The sequence below is a fragment of the Pezoporus flaviventris genome, unplaced genomic scaffold (genome assembly GCF_033815535.1).
Source record: "Pezoporus flaviventris isolate CSIRO_AGI_PZ_B2104156 unplaced genomic scaffold, CSIRO_AGI_Pfla_v1 ptg000021l, whole genome shotgun sequence".
NCBI lineage: Eukaryota > Metazoa > Chordata > Aves > Psittaciformes > Psittacidae > Pezoporus > Pezoporus flaviventris.
Window position 1 is genome coordinate 3,404,806 of NW_026892569.1, and position 20,082 is coordinate 3,424,887.

General features: G+C 41.7%; 1 protein-coding gene across 1 annotated transcript in view; it reads left to right on the forward strand.

Moving 5' to 3' along the window:
* Nucleotides 1–206: 206 nt before the first annotated feature.
* Nucleotides 207–20,082, forward strand: part of PDZRN3 (PDZ domain containing ring finger 3) — a 142,978-nt gene continuing 123,102 nt past the window's right edge. The window contains exons 1-3 of the mRNA XM_061455717.1: nucleotides 207–1,125; nucleotides 7,046–7,132; nucleotides 8,293–8,400. Coding sequence (XP_061311701.1) covers nucleotides 409–1,125; nucleotides 7,046–7,132; nucleotides 8,293–8,400 — 912 coding nt within the window. The 5' untranslated portion in view covers nucleotides 207–408. The remainder of the gene's footprint in view (nucleotides 1,126–7,045; nucleotides 7,133–8,292; nucleotides 8,401–20,082) is intronic.

The following is a 20,082-nucleotide window of genomic DNA, read 5'->3' on the forward strand; positions in this document are numbered from 1 at the left end:
GCCGGGCCGGGCCGGGCCGGGCACTCGCATCTCCTGAGGCACGCCCCGTTCCTGGGCTCCCGGTTACCTGCCACCGCACGGGTTGACAGGCCGGAGCCCAGCCCGCTCCCCGCCTTCTTCTCCCCCTTGTCCCTCACGGGCGACCCCCGGGGTGGGCGGGGCCGGGCTGTGCCGGGGCGGGCGGCGGCGCTGTGCGCAGGGGCGGCGGGGAGAGCAGCCCGCGGCGGCGGCGGGGCCGGGCGGAGAGCCGGGCTCCTTCCCTCGGTACCCCGCGGATATTGTTTATTGCTGTTTTCGCCTTTTCCCGTCCCGGGTCCGCACTTCAGTTACTTTGGTTGGGCTTTTTTATATATATATTTTTTTTTCTTTTTCCTCTTTTCCGCTTGTTTTTGGCGGAGCGGAAGGAGGATGGGGTTCGAGCTGGATCGCTTCAGCGGGGACGTGGATCCCGACTTCAAATGCAACCTGTGCAACAAAGTTCTGGAGGACCCGCTGACCACCCCTTGCGGCCACGTCTTCTGCGCCGGCTGCGTGCTGCCCTGGGTGGTGCAGCAGGGCAGCTGCCCCGTCAACTGCCAGCGCATCTCCACCAAGGAGCTCAACCACGTCCTGCCGCTCAAGAGCCTCATCCTCAAACTGGACATCAAGTGCGACAACCACGCTCGGGGCTGCGAGGCGGTGGTGCCGCTCCAGCACTTGGGCGAGCACGCCGAGACCTGCGACTTCTCCCCGGCCAAATGCCGCAACCGCGGCTGCCGCCAGGTGCTCAATCTCCGCGACGTGGAGGCGCACATGCGGGAGCGCTGCGAGGCGCGACCCGCCGGTCTCTGCGACCAGGGCTGCGGCTTGATGCTTACCCACGGCGAGCGCCGGGCCGGCGGGCACGGCTGCCTGCGCGCCCTGCGAGCCCACGGAGCCGCGCTGCAGGCGCGGGCGGCGGCGCTGGAGAAGGCGCTGAAGAAGGAGGCGCTGCGCGCCGGCAAGCGCGAGCAGTCGCTGCTGTCGCGACTGGCGGCAGCGCAGCTGGAGTTGCAGGTGACGGCGCTGCGATACCAGAAGCGCTTTACGCAGTACAGCGCCCGCCTCGACGCCCTGGCCCGCGCCCGCGCCGCCTCCCCCGGCAAGGTAAGGGGGGTTCCCGGGAGAAGGCTCCCCACTCGCGGGGCGAGCACCTCGGGACGCCTCTCCGTGGTGTCCCTGTGGAGGAGGGACCCCGCGGCGCGCTCGGCCCCGGGAGGGGTGACCGGGACCCGCTGTCGGTACGCGGGAGACGTGCCGAGGAGCCGTCCGGCCCCGCGCCCTTGGAACGTCTGAGCTGTGGGGTGTAGTAGCCGGCATGTGCCGGTTTCCATATGTGTATGTTTGCTAATGTGACCATCATCACTATCTGGACCCCAGATGGCAGCTCACACATCAAAATACCGAGGTCTCGGTATTGTTACTTTTTTTCGCCTTGGTTCTCTCCCCAAAGAAAACTCTGAACAGCAAAAATGGAATTTCCAGGGCTGGAAATGGTATTAAACCACCAGAAATAGACTCCCAAGAGTAACACAAAGCAGAGTGAGTTGGAAAGGCTGTTGTGACCCAATGATTTCCAGACCCGTAGCTCACCTCGCGTCCCACAATACGGCTTGCTACAAAATGCGATGTTTAGGATTAACTATTACACAGCTCGGACACCTTGCCAGCAGCTGTTTCATGATCTGAAGCCATCATCTTTGTAACGTCCAAATACAAGACCTCAGCTGCAGACCTGCATGTTTTTTTTTCCAGAGCAGCACTGGGTCCTTTTAAGAGCTCAGTTTAGGAAGAAAAAATTAACTTGACTTCAGCCCCTCAGAATGAGACCATTTGTGAAATGACCAGAATCAAAAGCCAGAGCTACAACAATCCCTAAGTTTTAATTGGAATGAGGCTCCCCAGCGAGGGAAGCCCTAGAAACCAATTATCTTTTAAATGAAGACATTCAGAGTCCTCCCTGTGACCTGGAATGTGCTACCACAGACACAGCAGTATTAAACTGTTCAAAACTGTCAAACACCTATATTCACACCTTTAGTAACGTTAAGGCTCTAAAAGCTGTGTAAATGAAACAAAACTTTGTGTTAGTCTCTTCTTTTTCCCGTTTTTCTTAAAAAAAAAAAATCAGAGCAAAACAACCTACTATGTTCTGCTAACCCAAAACACAAAGAGTATTTTAATACTGAATGTACTGGTTCCACTTCTGGCAATACTGGACATGGTGGTAGTTAAAATCTTAGTACAGTTATTAAAAGAAATTGGGGGTTCACGTTCATGTCAGTTGTGAACCTTCCTTTTCCTGCAGCCCCTGTACAATGGCATGCTGCAGAGCCTTCTGCTCTCGCAGCTTAGCCCACAGCTGCCTCTGCTCCCTCTCGCATCGCTGCTGATAGGAAACCCGTCCAAACAGTCCTGCCGTCGGAAATCATCTCACTAAACCTCGACCTCCTCGTCTGTGATCTGCTCCTAAACAGCACACATTTATTCTCACACTGCCCCTCCTTCATTTCTTTGTGGCTGGTATTGATAATGCTGTTTCTGCTTTATTTAACTCTCTACAGTGTAGTGAGCTGCTATTAGCGTGAAAGGTACTACTTCACATAGTTGTAAATGTGCACGGTGTGTAGTTTCCAGCGATACTTTTTATCAAATGTATGGATACAGCTGGCTGAGACAACTGTGCTCATTTTCAGACCTATTACAAAAGCCTGTTATGCAGTTTTCTGAAGCGGCGCCGAATCTGAAGAAAGCTGGAAGGTGTCATGTCACCACAGACTTGTGGTCTAGTGGTCAATCAATTACATGTCTTTCACAGCATTTTGGGCAGCTTTCCAATACCAACAGCTCTCCTCTGCCCAGCTCCGAGAGAAGTACAATGTGGAAACATGCATCTTTGTGCACTAGAGAGGTTTTTTTTTAAAAGACCCCTGTGCAGGAGATGCTTTCCCAATTTGGGGTTGTGGCATGCTTCCAAGTTTGTACTCTGGGGTTATTTTCTAGCAGGGACTCTGCACTGTGCAGCACAGACTTGTAACACTCGGCAGGGCATACATACTTGCCCAAGGATTAGGTCCCTGAGCACACGGATTACACATATGGTAATGTGGAATAACTAATGTCAATTTCAATTTCAGAAGCAATTGTATATTCAAAGCAGGCAGCACCTTTGCTATCATTAATTACGATCATTAGTCATATCTCATGAATTTTGTTATAAGATGTGATGGTTCAGGCTATGTGAAAACTCAAGTGCATCTAGCAGTAACAGACTGGGTTCATAGGTTAGATGTGATTGCAAAACTCACCATAGGATGTTCTGGCTCCTCAGCAGATGAAGAAGAAGGATTGTGTGACTTCCCTGCCTGATGACTGCTTGTTGCTACAGATGTAGAACCAATCTAGAATAAAACAGATGACATCCTCTGGTCAAAACAGAAGAAACACGTATAGTTCTGTGTAAATGCTTAGTGAAATGTTGAGTGACATTAGGCGATTCGTGAAAGACCCAGAAATATGGTTTTTTGGCTGACACGAACTTCTTCAGCAGCTTTGGAGACCCAGGTCTGGGTTTGCCTTAGTATAGACTTCCCTTGTGATACTTGTTGAACACACAGTTGTCCTGCACTTTGATCCCCATTTCTGAAGTAAGTTTTCTAACACTGCCAGGACTGTATTGAGAGAAGATATACATAAAATATGTATTTTATACAGTCATCTGTAAATACCTCACAGTTTTGTAAGTCCCTTAAAAGATAGATGTGCCGTGACTCCAGTGTTCTCCATGTGTCTTGTTTGCTACTGACTTTAATTTCACTGTGTATTTACTAGATGTCTGATCAAAAGCCAAATCTGAAGGTTTATTCAGAGTGCGACTATTCATTCCTCATTGAGAAGAGGTGAGGCTTATTGTGGACAAGCTTGAGGAAGGAGTGGTAGGGAAGGTGGTGTGTCTTACCTGAAATTAGTATTTCTTTTGATCAGACACTGAAAACAGCCCTGAAACATCAAAGTCTAAATAGTCAAGGAAAACCTTATGCTATTCAAACAATGCTTAATCCTTGCTGAAACATACCACTGTTCACACCTATTGATAAGCTGATCTGGTCCTTCCTTTATGTACACAGCCATCAAAGTCCTTTAGGAAGAAAAGAGTAAGGGAGAATTGGAAGCAGTTCTGTGTTGGCTGCAGCCAGCAGTGGAAGCCCTTCTGCTGCCCTGACAACCAAAAGCAGGGCTGAACTTTCAGTAAATGTATCACACATACAGGGACCAGTTTATGATCTGGTATCCAGGACCTCTGGTTTAATACCTCTGTGGAAGTGGTAACAAGTTTTAATTCCATTAAAGCCAGATGAAGTCCTTTACAATAAGATGATACTTTTTTCTCAGGCTGTCCCCAGGCAGGATCCACTGGACTGGCCCTGGCAGCCCTTTTGCTGGTAAATGAGGAGGCGAAGTACCTCCTGTAATGATGACAGACCTTAGCCACAGCACTACCAAAGAAATTAGAGACTTGCAATATCTACAGGGAAAGGCAGTCCATTAGCTCCACATTGCTCAGCTGGGAAGTACAGTAATTTCAAGAATTATGTGTAAGAGTTCTGTTCAGCTGTGGGAATACAACATGCCAGCAACCATCAAGTCTGCTGCTGAACCAGGTGACGGGGCAGGGCTGGATGCTGGCCACTGCATTTCCGCAGTTACCTCGCTGTTTGATGATTGTTTCTCTGGAACGTGGGACACGTTAGAGGGAGAGAAAAAGGCAGAGCCCTGGAAAAAACATTTGCATTGTGGACTCCTTATGAAGCAAAGAAGATTGTTAAAGAAATTGTTAAGACTCAAGATACGAATCTGCAAAAGTAACCAAGTGTTAAAGCAACGCACTGCAGCCTCCCTGGTGCTGGGGCAGTTTAGCACAGGTGGGGGGATTAGTGCTCTGCAGCTGCACGTGTGCTCTATAACATTGCTGCTTCCAAGATGGAGACAGTGTACAAATCCATCTGAACTGGCTAGGCAGCTTCTTTAAAGCCCTCATGGATATTTTTCAGGGACTACCCACTAAAAACTGCATTAGTTTCCACACATACACACAACTTCTGACTCATTCAAACCCACCTGCTTTAGTACTTGTTCAGCTGGGTATAAAAAGCATCATATCATAGTCATGTAAGGTAGCTTTAATGAAAACATTCAACTTTAATTACTGGAAGTGTTTTGAGAGCAATGTCATAACTGTTTCTTCATTGTTCTTTTTGATTTGCCTTCTTAAGGCATAATAGGGGAAGTACACAGTGGCAATAGTATGTCTTTGTCTTTCAAATCCTGAATCATCAGTCCCTGAAAATGGTCTCACAGGACTGGAAATTTGTTCCTTGAAATCCTGTCTGAGGTCTGGGTCCGAAGGCTTGCAGGGAAATAGCCTTTATTTCATTTTTCAGTCCACTTCTGGGTACCTGATTCTTAACTGATGCCAACTACAGGCAAATTCAGATAACATCAGTCAGACTTCATCCAGGTTTCTCTGTATCAGGTCCAAGTCTATTTATTATCAACCGTCAGGAAAGATAGTGGTCACAAACTGACACTAAGATTGTAAACCAGATTTCCAGGTGGAGTATGTTGTGCAGCTCCCCTGTGGTAGAGCTCTGAGCATGCTGTCGGTGGAGCTCTGCCAGTTTACACTGGCAGGGAACTGGGCTTTGTTACCATCCCAAACCTGTAGGAGTAATTCAGTAATCCAGGATTACTTTGACATTTTTTATGAGTTTAATAGACATTAATGTGTGATTGACAACTTCAAATTGACATGTTAGAAGAAAAATGCACAAACTAAAACCATCTGCATCGAATTACAATGTAACTTGTAATTTTTTGTCATTAATTGGTTATGAAAACCAGACTTGTAAGATAACTTCCTCAAACTTTTTTTGTGTTCATAACTTTTTCACCCTTTGGATAAAACAAAAAGATCTTGGCAGGAGGCAAGGTTCGTATATATCTATAGCTGCACAACATACCAACCCTATAGTTGTTATTCAGATGGCTTTTTGTAGTGTTATGCTGTTGTGTCTTTTACAGTTTTGTAATGTTGTGCTGTAAAGAACACCTGCTTGATTGAGATTATAGTTAGTACACTGTGAGGATTTAGTTGTCTTTACAGTACGCACACTTTCTGTCTTAATGAAAGTACAGACTTAAGTAACATCACGGTGTCATAAAGGACATTTTGGTATAGTTTGTAGTTAGGAACAAGCTGAGGTAAGAGGACAAGAAAACACCATGTTTACACAGTCTTCTGGATACTATAGGTCCATCCAATCTATCTTTGTTGTACATTTTTTTTATACAGTCAGAACTGTTCACTGCAGAACTTCGTATTTTAAGAAATTAACGTAAGGATTTTCAATGATAGAAGATTTCTGGTTTGCTAGTATTAAAATTCCAAAGAAAAAACCTCTTTGTGCCAGGCGCTGTGAATAGCAATTGGCACCCTAGGCCTTTTGCAGAAGTCATAGCAGTTTTGTTTAATGCTGTTTTCTAAAACTCACCAGGGAATTTCTGTTGTATAACACTATGTTTGATACTGTTTAAACAATGCCATGCAGTTAGCACTAGAGAGAAGCAACATAAAAATGCAGTCCTAAGATTCAGTCACCCTCCAGCACTGGAAAAGTCAAGAATTTGACTACCGGAAACGTGGAGTATTTTACATAACACATCACATATGACTAGGTCAAGTAGTTGCAGGAATCAGTATTACATGTAAAACTCTTCTGTTGCTGTTAAGTGTCTCACTGTAGATCTCAATAAAAAATGCACATAAATCTTACAGGGTGGGTTTCACAGAGAAGCACTTCTGGAGAACAGTGGGGTGGCTGGGAGCTGCTGACTTTGCTCCTGCAAAGCTGTTCTGAACATTCTTCTCTAAACTACAATCAGCCCGACAAACCTGGATAGGTGTTTTTAGCTGTCGAACCCACCAAAGCACACAAATGTTTTGAATATGTTTATCTGTTCTTTGTAGGGTGAAGAAACTAAAGCACTGACACTCATCCTTCATCGTGACTCTGGCTCTCTTGGATTTAATATTATTGGTGGCCGACCATGCGTGGTATGTTAATTGTTAAAATATGTTTGCCCTTTCCAGTTGGGAAAAGCATGTAGGTCAACACTTAAAGGAAAAATGCTGCTGACAAGCATTTGGGTCTCTTGGGATTCCTTCAGAGCAGATCTTGTATTCAGATTTGTATTGGATGTCTGTTAACTACACTGTCTTTTCTCTCACAGTGTGTGTATTCTTGCACATCATTACAGCAACGCTAATACTGGTGCAGCATCACTCCCAGAATGGTGAAAGCATGGTATCTCTTTCTCAGACCATTACTGCTTTGAAGGTGTTGCATGAGTTCAGGGCCCACAGCTTTAGGTCCCTTACAGTTCATTAAGAAAACGTTACTTATTCTCCTTTCCACCAGAGATTAAGCAGCCCTCTGTGCAGGTGAAGGGATGGAACTTAAACAACCTACTTCTGACTTCTGTGATTTCAACAGATGTTTCCTGCACCATACACTCACTAATGTATTTTTTCTGGATGCTTGTTGGCTGGAGCTGCTGCATATGACTTTAATTAGATCAAGGAATGGATTATACCTTGTCCTAGTAATTTAGAAAGCATTCAGAACTACTTCTTGGCCGCTTGGAAATCTGACATTAATCATGATTTATTCCTAGTAAATTCACTTGAAAGTTATTCTTTATTTATAGTTAGAGTTTTTCATTGAAACACCGTCTGCACTGGTAGAAGCTGATGACACAAAATGTTGTATGAAATGGGTACGAAAGTATCTTGTTAGATATTTTCATATATGTTGGTTTTCATGGTTTTATTTTTAAGCCTTCAGAGGAAGAGCTGTGCAACTAAAATGAAAAGTGCACTGTTATCTTATGTTTGCTGTGCAAGCAGGCTGCCATCTCACTGGATTTTATGTTAAGAATAATTTCAATGACAGGTACTACTGAGCTGGCCTAAGTCAGAGGAGAGACATTATCATGCAACTAATGTGCCTAATGGAAGTCCATTCCAGGTTGTTTATGCTTTCAAAATAGGAGTATCAAGTGGTCTCATCAGCACAAAGTAATTCCATATTAAAATATCAATAGTAATATTTATTTCAAATCACATGCACCATTGTGACATGGACGAGTTTAAGCTGAGGGCAAATTAGAGTTAGTTCAAGGTACAATAATGTATTTTTCTTTTCATCCTTAAAGGATAATCAAGATGGTTCATCTAGCGAAGGAATTTTTGTATCAAAAATAGTTGACACGGGGCCTGCAGCTAAGGAAGGAGGGCTACAGATTCATGACAGGATTATTGAGGTATGTGAATACACTGTCTTTTAATAGTGCAGATTCCATCTCTGGTCTTCAAGTGGCATGATGTTTAGCGTGGGTTTGGAAGAAATGTACCGTGGTAAACACTGTCTAGAAGACACGTCTGTTAAAATATGCTTGACTTGATTCAGTGCTGACCTTCATGGTTTTAGGTGTAGTTCTTACCTAAATATAGAAACCAGATTATGGATGGCATGTGGATGTCCTGACTTTGAGGAGCTAGCATCTATCTGGTATGCTGTAGATATCTCTTTTTAAAGCTATTGGAAACTTCTAATTTATTTAGTTAAAAGCATATATGAAATATCTGTAGTGTAAACCATGACTTTATTTTTCTTGGTATTTAAGATCAAGTTTTGAACAGCTAGAAAACATGCTGCTCTGCATTTTCTGCATGGTTTATTATAAACCTGTCTAAACTCCCTAGATGTTGTTTGTAAGTTCTTACATTGCTCATATTGCAGTCTGAATTTCTTCTCATTTTGCCAAAGTCTTGACCTCAATAAAAAGTCCTTCCTGTGAAAGAGGTGGTTGCTTGAAATGTTTCTTGCAGTTTGCAGTGAGTAGATTTCTTTTTTGGGGGGAAGAGAGAGACAAAAAGGTTTGTTTTAGTGAAACAAAAGGCAGCTGATCGTGAGTCAGTTCCCATTGTTTAGCATTTTACAGTTAAGAAAAAGTATTTTTCACTGTCTTATTTTTGTAAGCTGGAGAAACTTTAAGACTCTATTGTTCAAAAAGATAAGTGCGGTGTTTGTTGCCAAGGGTATCATGGAACAGCCAGTTTCTCTAAGTAATTGAATTCCATTGCTCTTATGTTTTGCAAATGAGCAATAAACAGCTGTTAAGGATTTTCTGTTGGCAGGGGACAGCGTGTATTTGCTATTTTCTGTACTGTTACGGTAAATGGTATTCACAATTTAGTAAGGATATAAAATAATAATGAAGTTTCTTCATATGGGAAAGAATGGAACCACAGTAGCAGAACTATAAAAAGATAAGAAGCTGAGCTGTGAAATGATCCAGAGTTGCTTCAACTTTTTATATGATGTAACATAACTGGGAAAAGGTCTGGACAACTTTGTGAGAACGGTGCAGTTTTGTTGGAAGTGAACATTTTCCCATAAGCCTGTATTTCCCCAAAACATATTTGAAAAGCTGACATCCGTTTCTGAAGTAGTGCATAGTCACATAAAGCAAACAACTTCATGAAAACCAAAACTTTGGAAAACCAAATACTCCAAAGTTAGGAAATGTCCTGGTCTCTCTCTGCAAACTCGGTTCAGTCTCCTTGAGTGTAAGCACTGTAACTTGGTCTGTAGTTGCAGTCATACGGCATTTGTCTGTAGAAGTCATAGAAGTCACCCTCACTAGTGGCACAGGGGCAGCTAACTTCCATGGACTCTGCAGCATCAGCTCTCTGTATCCAGCAACCTTCTTCATTACTGCTTTTATTTTTCTCCCCGCTTTTAACTCCCTCCTCACTGCTCCGTTTCTCCACAAGTTTAGCATTTGGCAGTGTTAGCACAGGCCAGGCTAAGCAACTAAATACCATTATACTGGATGCTGCATGTTTGTGCAGAGTCTTCTCCACAGCTCAAATTATGTTTTCACATAAAAGAAAACCCCAGAATAAAGACACTAGAGCAATTAGTTGTACTTATAACACACCAAGGGTAGCAGCAACCCATGTGTTGACAACTCTTACTGGGCTGACCACAAACTCATTTTCATATTCACTCTTTTCACCTCTAAATATATACATAAATACATACAATAGTGATGAAAATTTGGCACATAGTTTGCCAAGAGTTGACTTTGGGTGCCTCCACATCAGCATCTGACTTTCGATTAGGCGTGTCCTTTTGAAGCAAGTCTCTGAATGGTGCCCAGCTAATGCAGTTCAGTTCCCACTGTGGAGCAGTCCCCAAGCAGGCTCACTGGGTTTTTTTTTCAGATATTAATGCAATTAATGCAACCCAGCCACTGCAGGCATCCAGTTCACAGAACTAGGCTTGAGTGCTCTAACACAGAGCCCTCAAAGTACGTGTAGTGTGGACATCAGCTCCTGAAAACAACTGTGTGGTTCCATATTCTGTGTGATTTATATTTAGTGTGCTGTATCTAACCCTAGTCTGGGTTAAAGAAGAAAGGGGACACCTCCTGAATTGAGACATCTAAATGAGCTTTATGATACTAATCTCCAGTTATCTTAGATACTTGAAATACCCTGTAGATTATCTAGATGGGAATAAGGTAATATCCAGTAATAGTGGCCTTCTAGAGGCAAATTTTGCTAATAACCTTTACACAACCAAAGTTTTTATTTGGCAGTTTGGCCGAAAACTCATTTACAGACTTAGCAGTAACTGGCAGGACACAGCTGGAGGATTCAGATGGAACTTGGCATAAGGAGTTGAGCATTGTAGCGGGTCACTTTTGCTTTCAGAAGCATGAAAGATGGTAAAGAAAGATGGTCACTTAACTGTCTAGAACTGAATTTTGCTATCTCAAACTTCTTTGACTTGTTCATTCGATACTAAGGTTTTATGTATCACTAGCATGATTGTAAGTACTCTTTCAAAGAATACATTCCAATATAAACTGCTGAGTGTAACATCTTCAAAATTAATCCCAGCATCCATCACAGAGAATTTACAATGAAGTAAAACATGAATTATTTGATTTCCTTTTGGAAAATGTTTCTTTGCTGTGGACCTTCTGATGGATGTGGTTTGGATCACATACAGAAAAGAAGAGCATCATTTCTCATTTTCAGAATTGTCACAACTCTAATTACTGAGCAGGGATTAGACAGACACAGGAATGTTTATAGCTGCTAGCAAATGCATTATTATATTCATATTTACTTGCAAATTCTATCCCCTGACAAATGGATACAGAGATAAACTCTGAGTTATGTCAGAGATAATTTTTAAACATATTTTCCTTATGGGGTTTGGATTTCCTGTTCTGCATTTTTAGAAGGTTATATATAAAGTTAATCAGTCTTTAGAATTATCTTGAAGTTTCTGTAAAAGTGGTTTCTTAGCCCTTTGCATATCACTGACTTAAGTAATGCCACGGTGAAGTACATGTTTCTACTACTAAATGACATACATTAAGATGAATGTTGCATGCTCTGTGATACTCAGTCTTCAAAGCAGCATGTAGCACTAATACAGAGAAATAGCCTTTTTTCCTTGTACTTTGTTTCACAGAATCTGTTAAATAATAATGATATTCAGTGTTTCTGTAGGACTATGCAGATCATGTTATGGCTGTTAACTGCTTATTAATTCCCCCTCACTGCTCAATAATACTATCCAGACTTTCCAAATGGGTAATCTGAGGTATACAGAGAAATAGCTTCTAGACATTCCCGTCAGTTTAGGGTTGAAGGCTTGGATCTTGGATCTGTTTGTAACTGTTCTATGTAAACCAGTGCTTCTTAACCTATACCTGTTCTCAGATCTTTCCCAATTACTTTAGAAGTGAGGAATTAATGGTACAATGAGATTTTCTCTGATTTGACTATGTTTTTCATGCAGCTCTGTACTTACATATTCAAAGCGAGCAGCTGATTTAATGCAACACTAGTGATTTACTGAATTACTGTTAAGATGCTCTCTAGCAAATTGCCATGTTAAGAACATGCTGAACCTATCGATTTTTATGCAAAGGAATTACTGTTCTCATAGATTTCATTTTTGTCAGGGTAACAAAATGGTCCTAATTTCCTCTCTTAACAGAAGTTGGTTCGACTCCCAGCCATGAAAGCCGCCTCTACGCAGCTGCTTGGCATTTCTTAAGACAAAATTAGATTTTCAGAGCACATCAGCTCTGCAAGATTATAAATTAAATATGGCATTCTCTTCTCACTAACTGGAAAACTTGTTTGTTTAGCTTCAGGAATGCTTAGAAAGAAGGAGACCCTTGAAATGCTGACTGCTTGCCACCGTAAAGTTTAAGAACAATTAGGGTACTGTTGAAGTAGTACAAACTGTTGCAGCTCCACTGAAACCTTGAGGATTTATGCCACCTGGGACTTGCGCAGTGTTTCATGCTGCTCACAGGAAGGATCATTAGTTTAGGAGCTGAGAACATGTCTTAGTGCATTTGATTGATTTTCCCCAAAGCACACTTACATACTACAAATTGTAGGCTGCTTTTCTGTTATGTGGGCTTCTTCACAGGTTGCACATAAGAACAGGGAAACATTTTAGTAAATCTGTGTATGTACAAAATTCACTGTGTGTTCCCTGTTCACTCTGCAGTCAGTGTGCTGCAGCACACATGAGGTGGCTAAGGTAGATTTTAGCAAAATTAATTTGGTAGCTCTGTTAACAACGCAGCCCCTGAAAGTAGAATCGACACAGAGAAACTATGTAAGCCATGCAGGAAAGGCAAGAAAGGATGCTCTAGCAGGCACTTGGCATACCTTTCCCTGTCAATAATGTACTAAGAAAGATATGCTGCTGAGGGAAGGATGGCTTTAAAACCGAGTGAATGAATAAATGAAGAAACATTTCATGTGGTCTGCTGGTGCGTGATGGGGTCTAGTTTTTCCACAAGACTGAGTCTCTGGGCTGAAAGGATTCAGTGTATTGCTGCTCTGGCTTTCTTGTCAGCATGCAGTTGTCCCTATCCTGTGTGCCCTGTTCACTCACCAATACTCAGACAGCTCACAGGAAACTCCCACAAATAATCAGTAAATAAAATCATTAACTGAACACAGCCTTCAGTTCCTCATTCACTGGTGAGTGCTTTTTAAGCGTATGCCCACTTCAGCAGGATAAACCTAAGCCAATAGCTACCTGCAGGAAACTTCCTGCAAGCACTTACAGCAGACGCTGAACTCTGACAAGCACGTAGGTTAAACAGAATATTTTCATTGTCATGAATGGAAGAGTTCAGCTCTGCAAACAAGATTTACAGTGCAGCTACATACACTTAGGAACTGATTTTCTAGAAGAAAACTGTTTCAGACAGTAACTAAGAATTGGCTGTTTAAGTTCCTGCCAGGACACGCAAGCACATTAGAGTATTTGAGGAGAGTGAGCCCAACGGGGCAGTGAGTACAGCTACAGCAGAGTCAGCTTTTTTTAGTTTATACTCCTAGAAAACTTTCCAAGCCCTTTGTCCGTATCTGTTAATGGTATCTTACAAAGCAGCATCGTGCCTGTGCTAAAACACGGATCCCACAGCTTGGTCAAAAGGGAATAATAACAACCTTAAGAGGAAAATGTAAATGAAACCAGGCAGACTCGGTTATCGCTGCATTTTTTCCTCTCATAAATTTATTTGCCTGATTTCATACCAGCAGTACAGCTTATGCGGTGGCAGGGAGGAGGGGAAGCAGGGGGATGAGCCAGAAAACAGAGAGTATTTTTACACTAAATACTGTACTAATGTCCTTCCCGCAAACAAAAAAGGAAAATATGTTGGATGGGATCAAAATGTAAGTGTTGCAAACAAAGAAAGCAGTGTCAGTTTTAGTATTACGGACCTACAGTCTCTGCTTCTTCACTGATAAATAAACTGAAGAGCTCAAGTTATAAGCACATTCCGTGCTGCAACTCTTGAAAAGGTTCTGCATGGGTTCCCCTCACATTTCCACACCGTCTTATTCTTTCTTCTTAACAAAAGTCCACAGCATGTTGACCCTAAATATAATGTGGGTATTTGGAATCTGTGAAAACTTAGAATATTGCTCAAGGGCATGCTGAATGAAAAACTGAATCATCAAAAAAAAAAGCTCTCTCAACTCAGGTATAGATCCCATCTGTGTAGGACTGCTGAAATTAATGGAATTAATGTTGTCTCTCCCCTCTCCCCCTGCATATAGCCCTTCATGCTGCACTTCCCTCTTCCCTCTACCTGCTGGCAGTCTCCAGAGCTGCTCAGCTTTCCTGAATATTTAATCTGTGACTTTGCTCTTGTGCTTTGGAATCATACAGTCATAGAGTGATTTAGGGTTGGAAAGGACCTTAAAGCTCCCCGCAGGCAGGGACACCTTCCACTAGACCAGGTTGTTCAGTCACATCCAACCTCTAGCACATCTTCACATCATCGGCATTTTCTCCTGACAGCCCCATTTTCCTTTTTCCTCTGGGAATAATCTACAATCTTGAACACAGGACAAATCCCTCTTCTTCTCATGTGCTACAGACAGCTGTTAGCTATGGGAACCTTTTGACATCCCTGCTATAGGGAAATGGCTACAGAGGGTGTAAGCCCGAGCGGCTCTGCAGCTGAAACGTAGCATCCAATGTGCTTGCAGAGAGGTTAAATAGCATCATTCAAGTTTGTGTGGAATTGCACAGTTAAACAGGAAAGTGTTTGAGAAAAATACATGATTAAGGGGAATATACTTTCGAGGTCAGGTTCTCTTGCATCAAACTTTTCATGACTATGGGCATGAAAAAGCGGAAGAAAAGTTCTGCTGATAGGACAGCATTTTATATTGCTTTAAAACCCAGTGAAAGTCACTGAACATGTAGCATATGTCATGTCCCCAAAAGCTTTTTCTCTTTGGTGTGGTTAGTAACTTGTTTGGTACTACAAGGAACAGGACTTGGAAAGGAAATGCAAACCACTTTGATAATTTCCATGCCTGTCAAATCTCACATTAAGCAAGGGAGTCACTCAGTTGACTCATGTATTGCTTGATCACATAGCTCATGAATTCTCATCTGTTCTCCTTCAGCTGTGTTTACTATTTTCTGGTAAACCAATCCATGCTAATTATCTTGATAAAGCAGGCTTTGGTGAGTGCCTAGCCTGCCTTTTGCCAGGCTGTGCAGTGGTGGGGGAATCAGTTTGTTCCCTCCTTTGAACAGCGAGGTGGGGAGGTGGTCCTGTGCTGGAAGACAAGCCTGGTGTGTTGCCTTGTGGGCTCCAGGAGCAGTCACGATGCTGCACATCAGCCCATGGCTGTGACACTCCTGATGAAGAGAAAACACAAACCACCTGAGAAACTCAGTTTGGTTTTATGAATTATTGCTCTTCAAAGAAGTGAAAAATAGCTGTTCCGTATTCTCTGTACCTAATCAGAGAGAAATGTGCCAGACTAACATACTTCTTTTAAAGAAGATGCATGCAGAGCATATAAGAGAACAATTTAATCTTCTTTTCACATGTGGCACAATTCCTTGCATTTTAAAGTCATCTGTTTGGTTTTCCACATTTGAAAGCCAAACCATTATGATTAACTGTTAGCTTTTATTTTTAGATTTTTGGATGTGCTGAGCCTTTTTAGAGAAAACACACAGAATGTCCTACCAACTGTTTTCACACATTTTGTTTGTGTCATAATAAGTGGGCAATCAGGCACAATCATCCTCAATTTAGTACATATGCAGTACATTACCATGCCAGTTGTACTAAAAGATATGCATAAAGCAAGTGCAAATTAACTGGCAAAAAGGGAAGCTCAGACCATTGCTATTCAAAATACACTTGAGGAAAATTTGCATAACTTCTCATTTGGAATTAAAAATGTAATTTATTCAACAAATGTGAAGAATACTGATGCGTGGGTGACCACATCTTCCTGGCGATCCCGAATCCTGATCCTGCAGCTCAAACCTGGTTTGTTCTGGTGGTGGGATTTTTCTTCACAACAAGAGCATGCTATGCAGACTTGCTTGGCACAAGCACCTTAGTTCTGCTTTCTTCCCAACACTGTTTTTCCGCACGCAAAATACAGAAGCTGAAATTAAATCCTGGATTCTGTTCCAGTAAGATGGATAATACAAAGTCACTTTTGGTCAGTGGTGTTTGTAGGTCTTAAGGCAGATCAGGTCTTACTGCTTGAGAGTGAACAAAATAATTTCAGTATCAGGCATGGGGTTGTCTGGAGTTTGTTTTGTTTCTAAATTGCCAAGTTTATGATGGGACATGAAACATTACAGGCAGGAAAACATGGAAAGTGAGAGTGCTGAGAAGTTGGTCCAATTTATTACCTCAAATTGTATAGCAATAAAGGCGTTAGAATCATTCTTTCCTCATACATAAGGCTTTTTCCTTTGCCCGATCAAATAATTTTTGACACTATGAAAAACTGGAAGCCATTCACAATTAACTGCAGTTCTGTGCCTTAAACACTAAGAGGTGACAACTTATCAACATTGTGATATAATTCCAGCATTGTTGACTGCTCCTTTATGCATGATGTTTGGATACATTTTAAACCAATATAGCTTCACTATTTCATGTTGCACTACGAAGTGCAACTACAGGACTTGTAAAGTTTTTAGATACTTGTAAATACAAATGGTACTGGGCTGCCAGTAATAGTAATGGAGAAGTTTTTGCTTCAGTACTGGGGCTTTTAAATGGGAATAGTATTTTAAGTTGCTTTTAAGACTTCATTATGCATTTTAGTATCCAAAGTAAATTTGTATTACGTTAACTCTTTTATAACAGTGTAAAATTATTAAAGAAGGTTGTGTCTGTGAAGTCTTACATCTCTGAAGAGAATCTACTTCTGAAAGTGGAATTTGGGTTTTAAAGACCGGGTGAGGGAATAATACTTCAAAAAAAAGGAAAGTTCAGAAATTGTTGTGAGTGGAAGTAGGAGTGGTACAAATGGGCTGTGTGGGTAGATCAGCAGATGGTAGAGACATACACCCAATCCCTCTGTACATGACAAGAGGCATTCCTTTTGTGAAAGACTAGGTGATGCGGCTGTACTCTGGGCCATTTAATTCCCAGATAGTACAAGCATCTTATCCGTAACTTAAATTACCCTTTAAATGTACCTCATTGTATGAAGCAGGTCAGAATATGGAAACCAGTATCTTTCATTGGTGCAAGCCCCTTTTTAATCATTTACTGAAGCCTGGTGTTAAAATAATCTTCAAATTAAAATTATTAATTTATTTAGGACTTGACCTGTGGATCTCAGGAAGAGTACACCCTACAGCAGGCTCTTTTATACCATTTTACACTGACATAGTTATCATCTATAGCATCCGTATAGGATCCACAGCCTAATTATATGCTCCATTTCACAGCAGTACAGAATTAATCCTGTTTAATCTGAGATTAGATGATACATGAAGAGTAATGAATGATCTGTAATGTAGGGAATTTTATCTGGAAGTACTTGCCTTCATCTTTTTTTTTACCATCGTCCACATTTGAAGTGCTCAAAGATGTGCAATACTGGAAGCAAGTAATCAAGATCACCAAGCTTTGGTAATCAAGTTTAGAACCCAGTTTAATTTTATTTAGGCACAGATTTTCAAAGACAGGTGCACAGTCCTGTAAAATACCACAAGGATATTGGCAATTTCAAAATCCCATCTTCAGGTATAACAAATAAAGTTATTAAATGCTTCACAGGATTACCAAATGGCACAGGTTGGAGAGGACCTCTGGAGACCATCCAGTCTATCACCCATCTTCACAGCAAGGTCAACTAAAGCCTGTAGCACATGATCACGTTTCTGCCTTGGGTGTACACATACACATTGTGAATGTAAATAGTCCTTTTGGGCCATGGGTTTAGCAGGAATTTGAACTGAAATCTAGTAAATATTATGTATGTTTGATAGGACAAATACAAGAAAGAAGCCAGCAACAGGAAGGGAGAGTGAAAATGTTTCCTGAAGCATCTGGGGGAGACAGGGAAAGGAAAGCAAACTTCAGTGCTATTTTTTCTTCTTTCAGTTCTGCTGGCCTCTGAGCTCAGGAAGATTTAGTTTATTTCTTGAAAGGTCTTGCTTATAAAGCAGACCTTTTTCTGGCTCTGGCCAGCTCTAATAAAAATTAGCAGTAACTTTAGCAGCTGCCATACCACATGACTGCTTGGAATTGCATAACTTCTTTTTCCTCCAAAGGAAACACACAAAAAGTTCATCTGATCTCCACCCTCACAGCATTCTCCAAAGTGTTTTTCTCTAACCTAATTTCAAAATAAAAATAGTTTTCTGCTTTCTTTTAACAATCTTCTCTTTTTAAGACCAAAATCTGCTTATTAATAGCAATAGGCTCTAGGTAGAGCTTTTGTGAGTTAAGTGAAGAGGGTGATTGGTTTTATTTTTTGCTACTTAAAACTTTGTTAGTGTTTATCAGTAAGAAGCCACATCATGGCCAAAAGATAGTTAAGATAACCTAAGAAATCGTTTCTTGCTGATTTCTGAGAGTATGCATTTGGATAGAGATAGGTTGTGTTATGATAAAGAGAAGGTCATGGTGAGAAAGGAAGGACCCTTATGGCCATAGTACTTTAAACTGAACAGACTGCTGGCTCAGACCAGGTCCCATTTAATTCACTGGAAATCCCAGAGTATCTAACCTGATCTGCAAACACAGAGCAGATGGAAGTTGAAATTATCCTTCTCATGTGGCATGTGGAGATGCACCACTGCTTTCTGGCTCATTTTTCTCCCCTAAATGCTGAGTCTGAGCAGCAACACAATGTTGCTGATGCAGAAAAAGTACTACCTACTGTAAAAGACAAAGGTGAGATTGATCTGTAAGCAGATGGCATGTTGTTCTACATGAAGATGCAGTCTAACCTGTTGAATTAAACATGGCTAAGGGCATGGCTTTAAACCAGAGCCACCAGGAATCCTGCACAGAGCAGCCTGTCCCCTGACCAGAGTGACTGCTAGGGCAGACCCCATGGCTGTTAACTTACATTATCACAGTTACTTCCTTTTACCGCAGTTCTCTTTAAGCTCTTTTTTGGAAGAAACATTTGATGAACTCAGTGAATGTGTACTATGTGTGGAAGTTCACAGTCATTTGCTGAAACCTAAGAATAAATAAACCTCTTTTCTGTACAGTGCTTTGCCCTGACAGATTTCTTGCAAAGAAAGAAATAATCTTTGCTTAATGAGGAGACCCCACTGGCTGCGTGTTTATTTATGTCTCCCTTGTAGCTCATTCAGAATCAAGACTAATATTCACAGATTGTAAGTCTTAAAGAAATCTCACCCTGTAGGTAGGAATAATTCTTAAGTCATTCAGTGTTCTTTGGGAAAAATATGTAATAAACTTTTTAAAGTTTAATTCATCCCAAATCCAAACAAACAAAAGCCAGGTAATGGTAGCATCATGGAATAAGAAATGCTGCTAACATAATGAGCATGTTGGCATATGAGAAAGCCCTGAGAGCCACACTTATTGGGGCACTGTCACTGGTTTGCACCAAGTTCATTTCCCTTATTTGAGGAAGTTCTCAACCACAGGTTTCCAATTAAGTAATTTGTACTTTTAGCATTTTCCCATTCTCTCTGCTAGTATTACTCTCCTTTTCCTGCTAGCTTGTCAAGAATCCCCAGCTCTCATTTTGGAGTAAAAGTTTGGCACCTTTCATGCTGTAGGCTAAAGAGAAAGGCCTCTCACAGCCTGCCTTTAGCAGTGGTAAGCATCAAACAACTTGAAACATAAAGCAATGAACTGTCTTCAGATGCAGTGTCCTGCTAGCAACTCTTGTTTTAATTTAAAGTTCACACAGCCTGCTCTGATTCCTTCCTGTGCTTGAAGGAGCCAGTACATACCGATGCTCTTTTTTAATATAACCTTTCATTGTTTTCCCTTCATTTTGGCCTCCCTCTTTCCTCCTAAAAGCTGTGTAGGCAAAGTTTCCTCTGCAGCAGGGGAATTGCTGACTGTTTCTATTACAAACCTTTCTCTACCAACTAGAACCTTTTC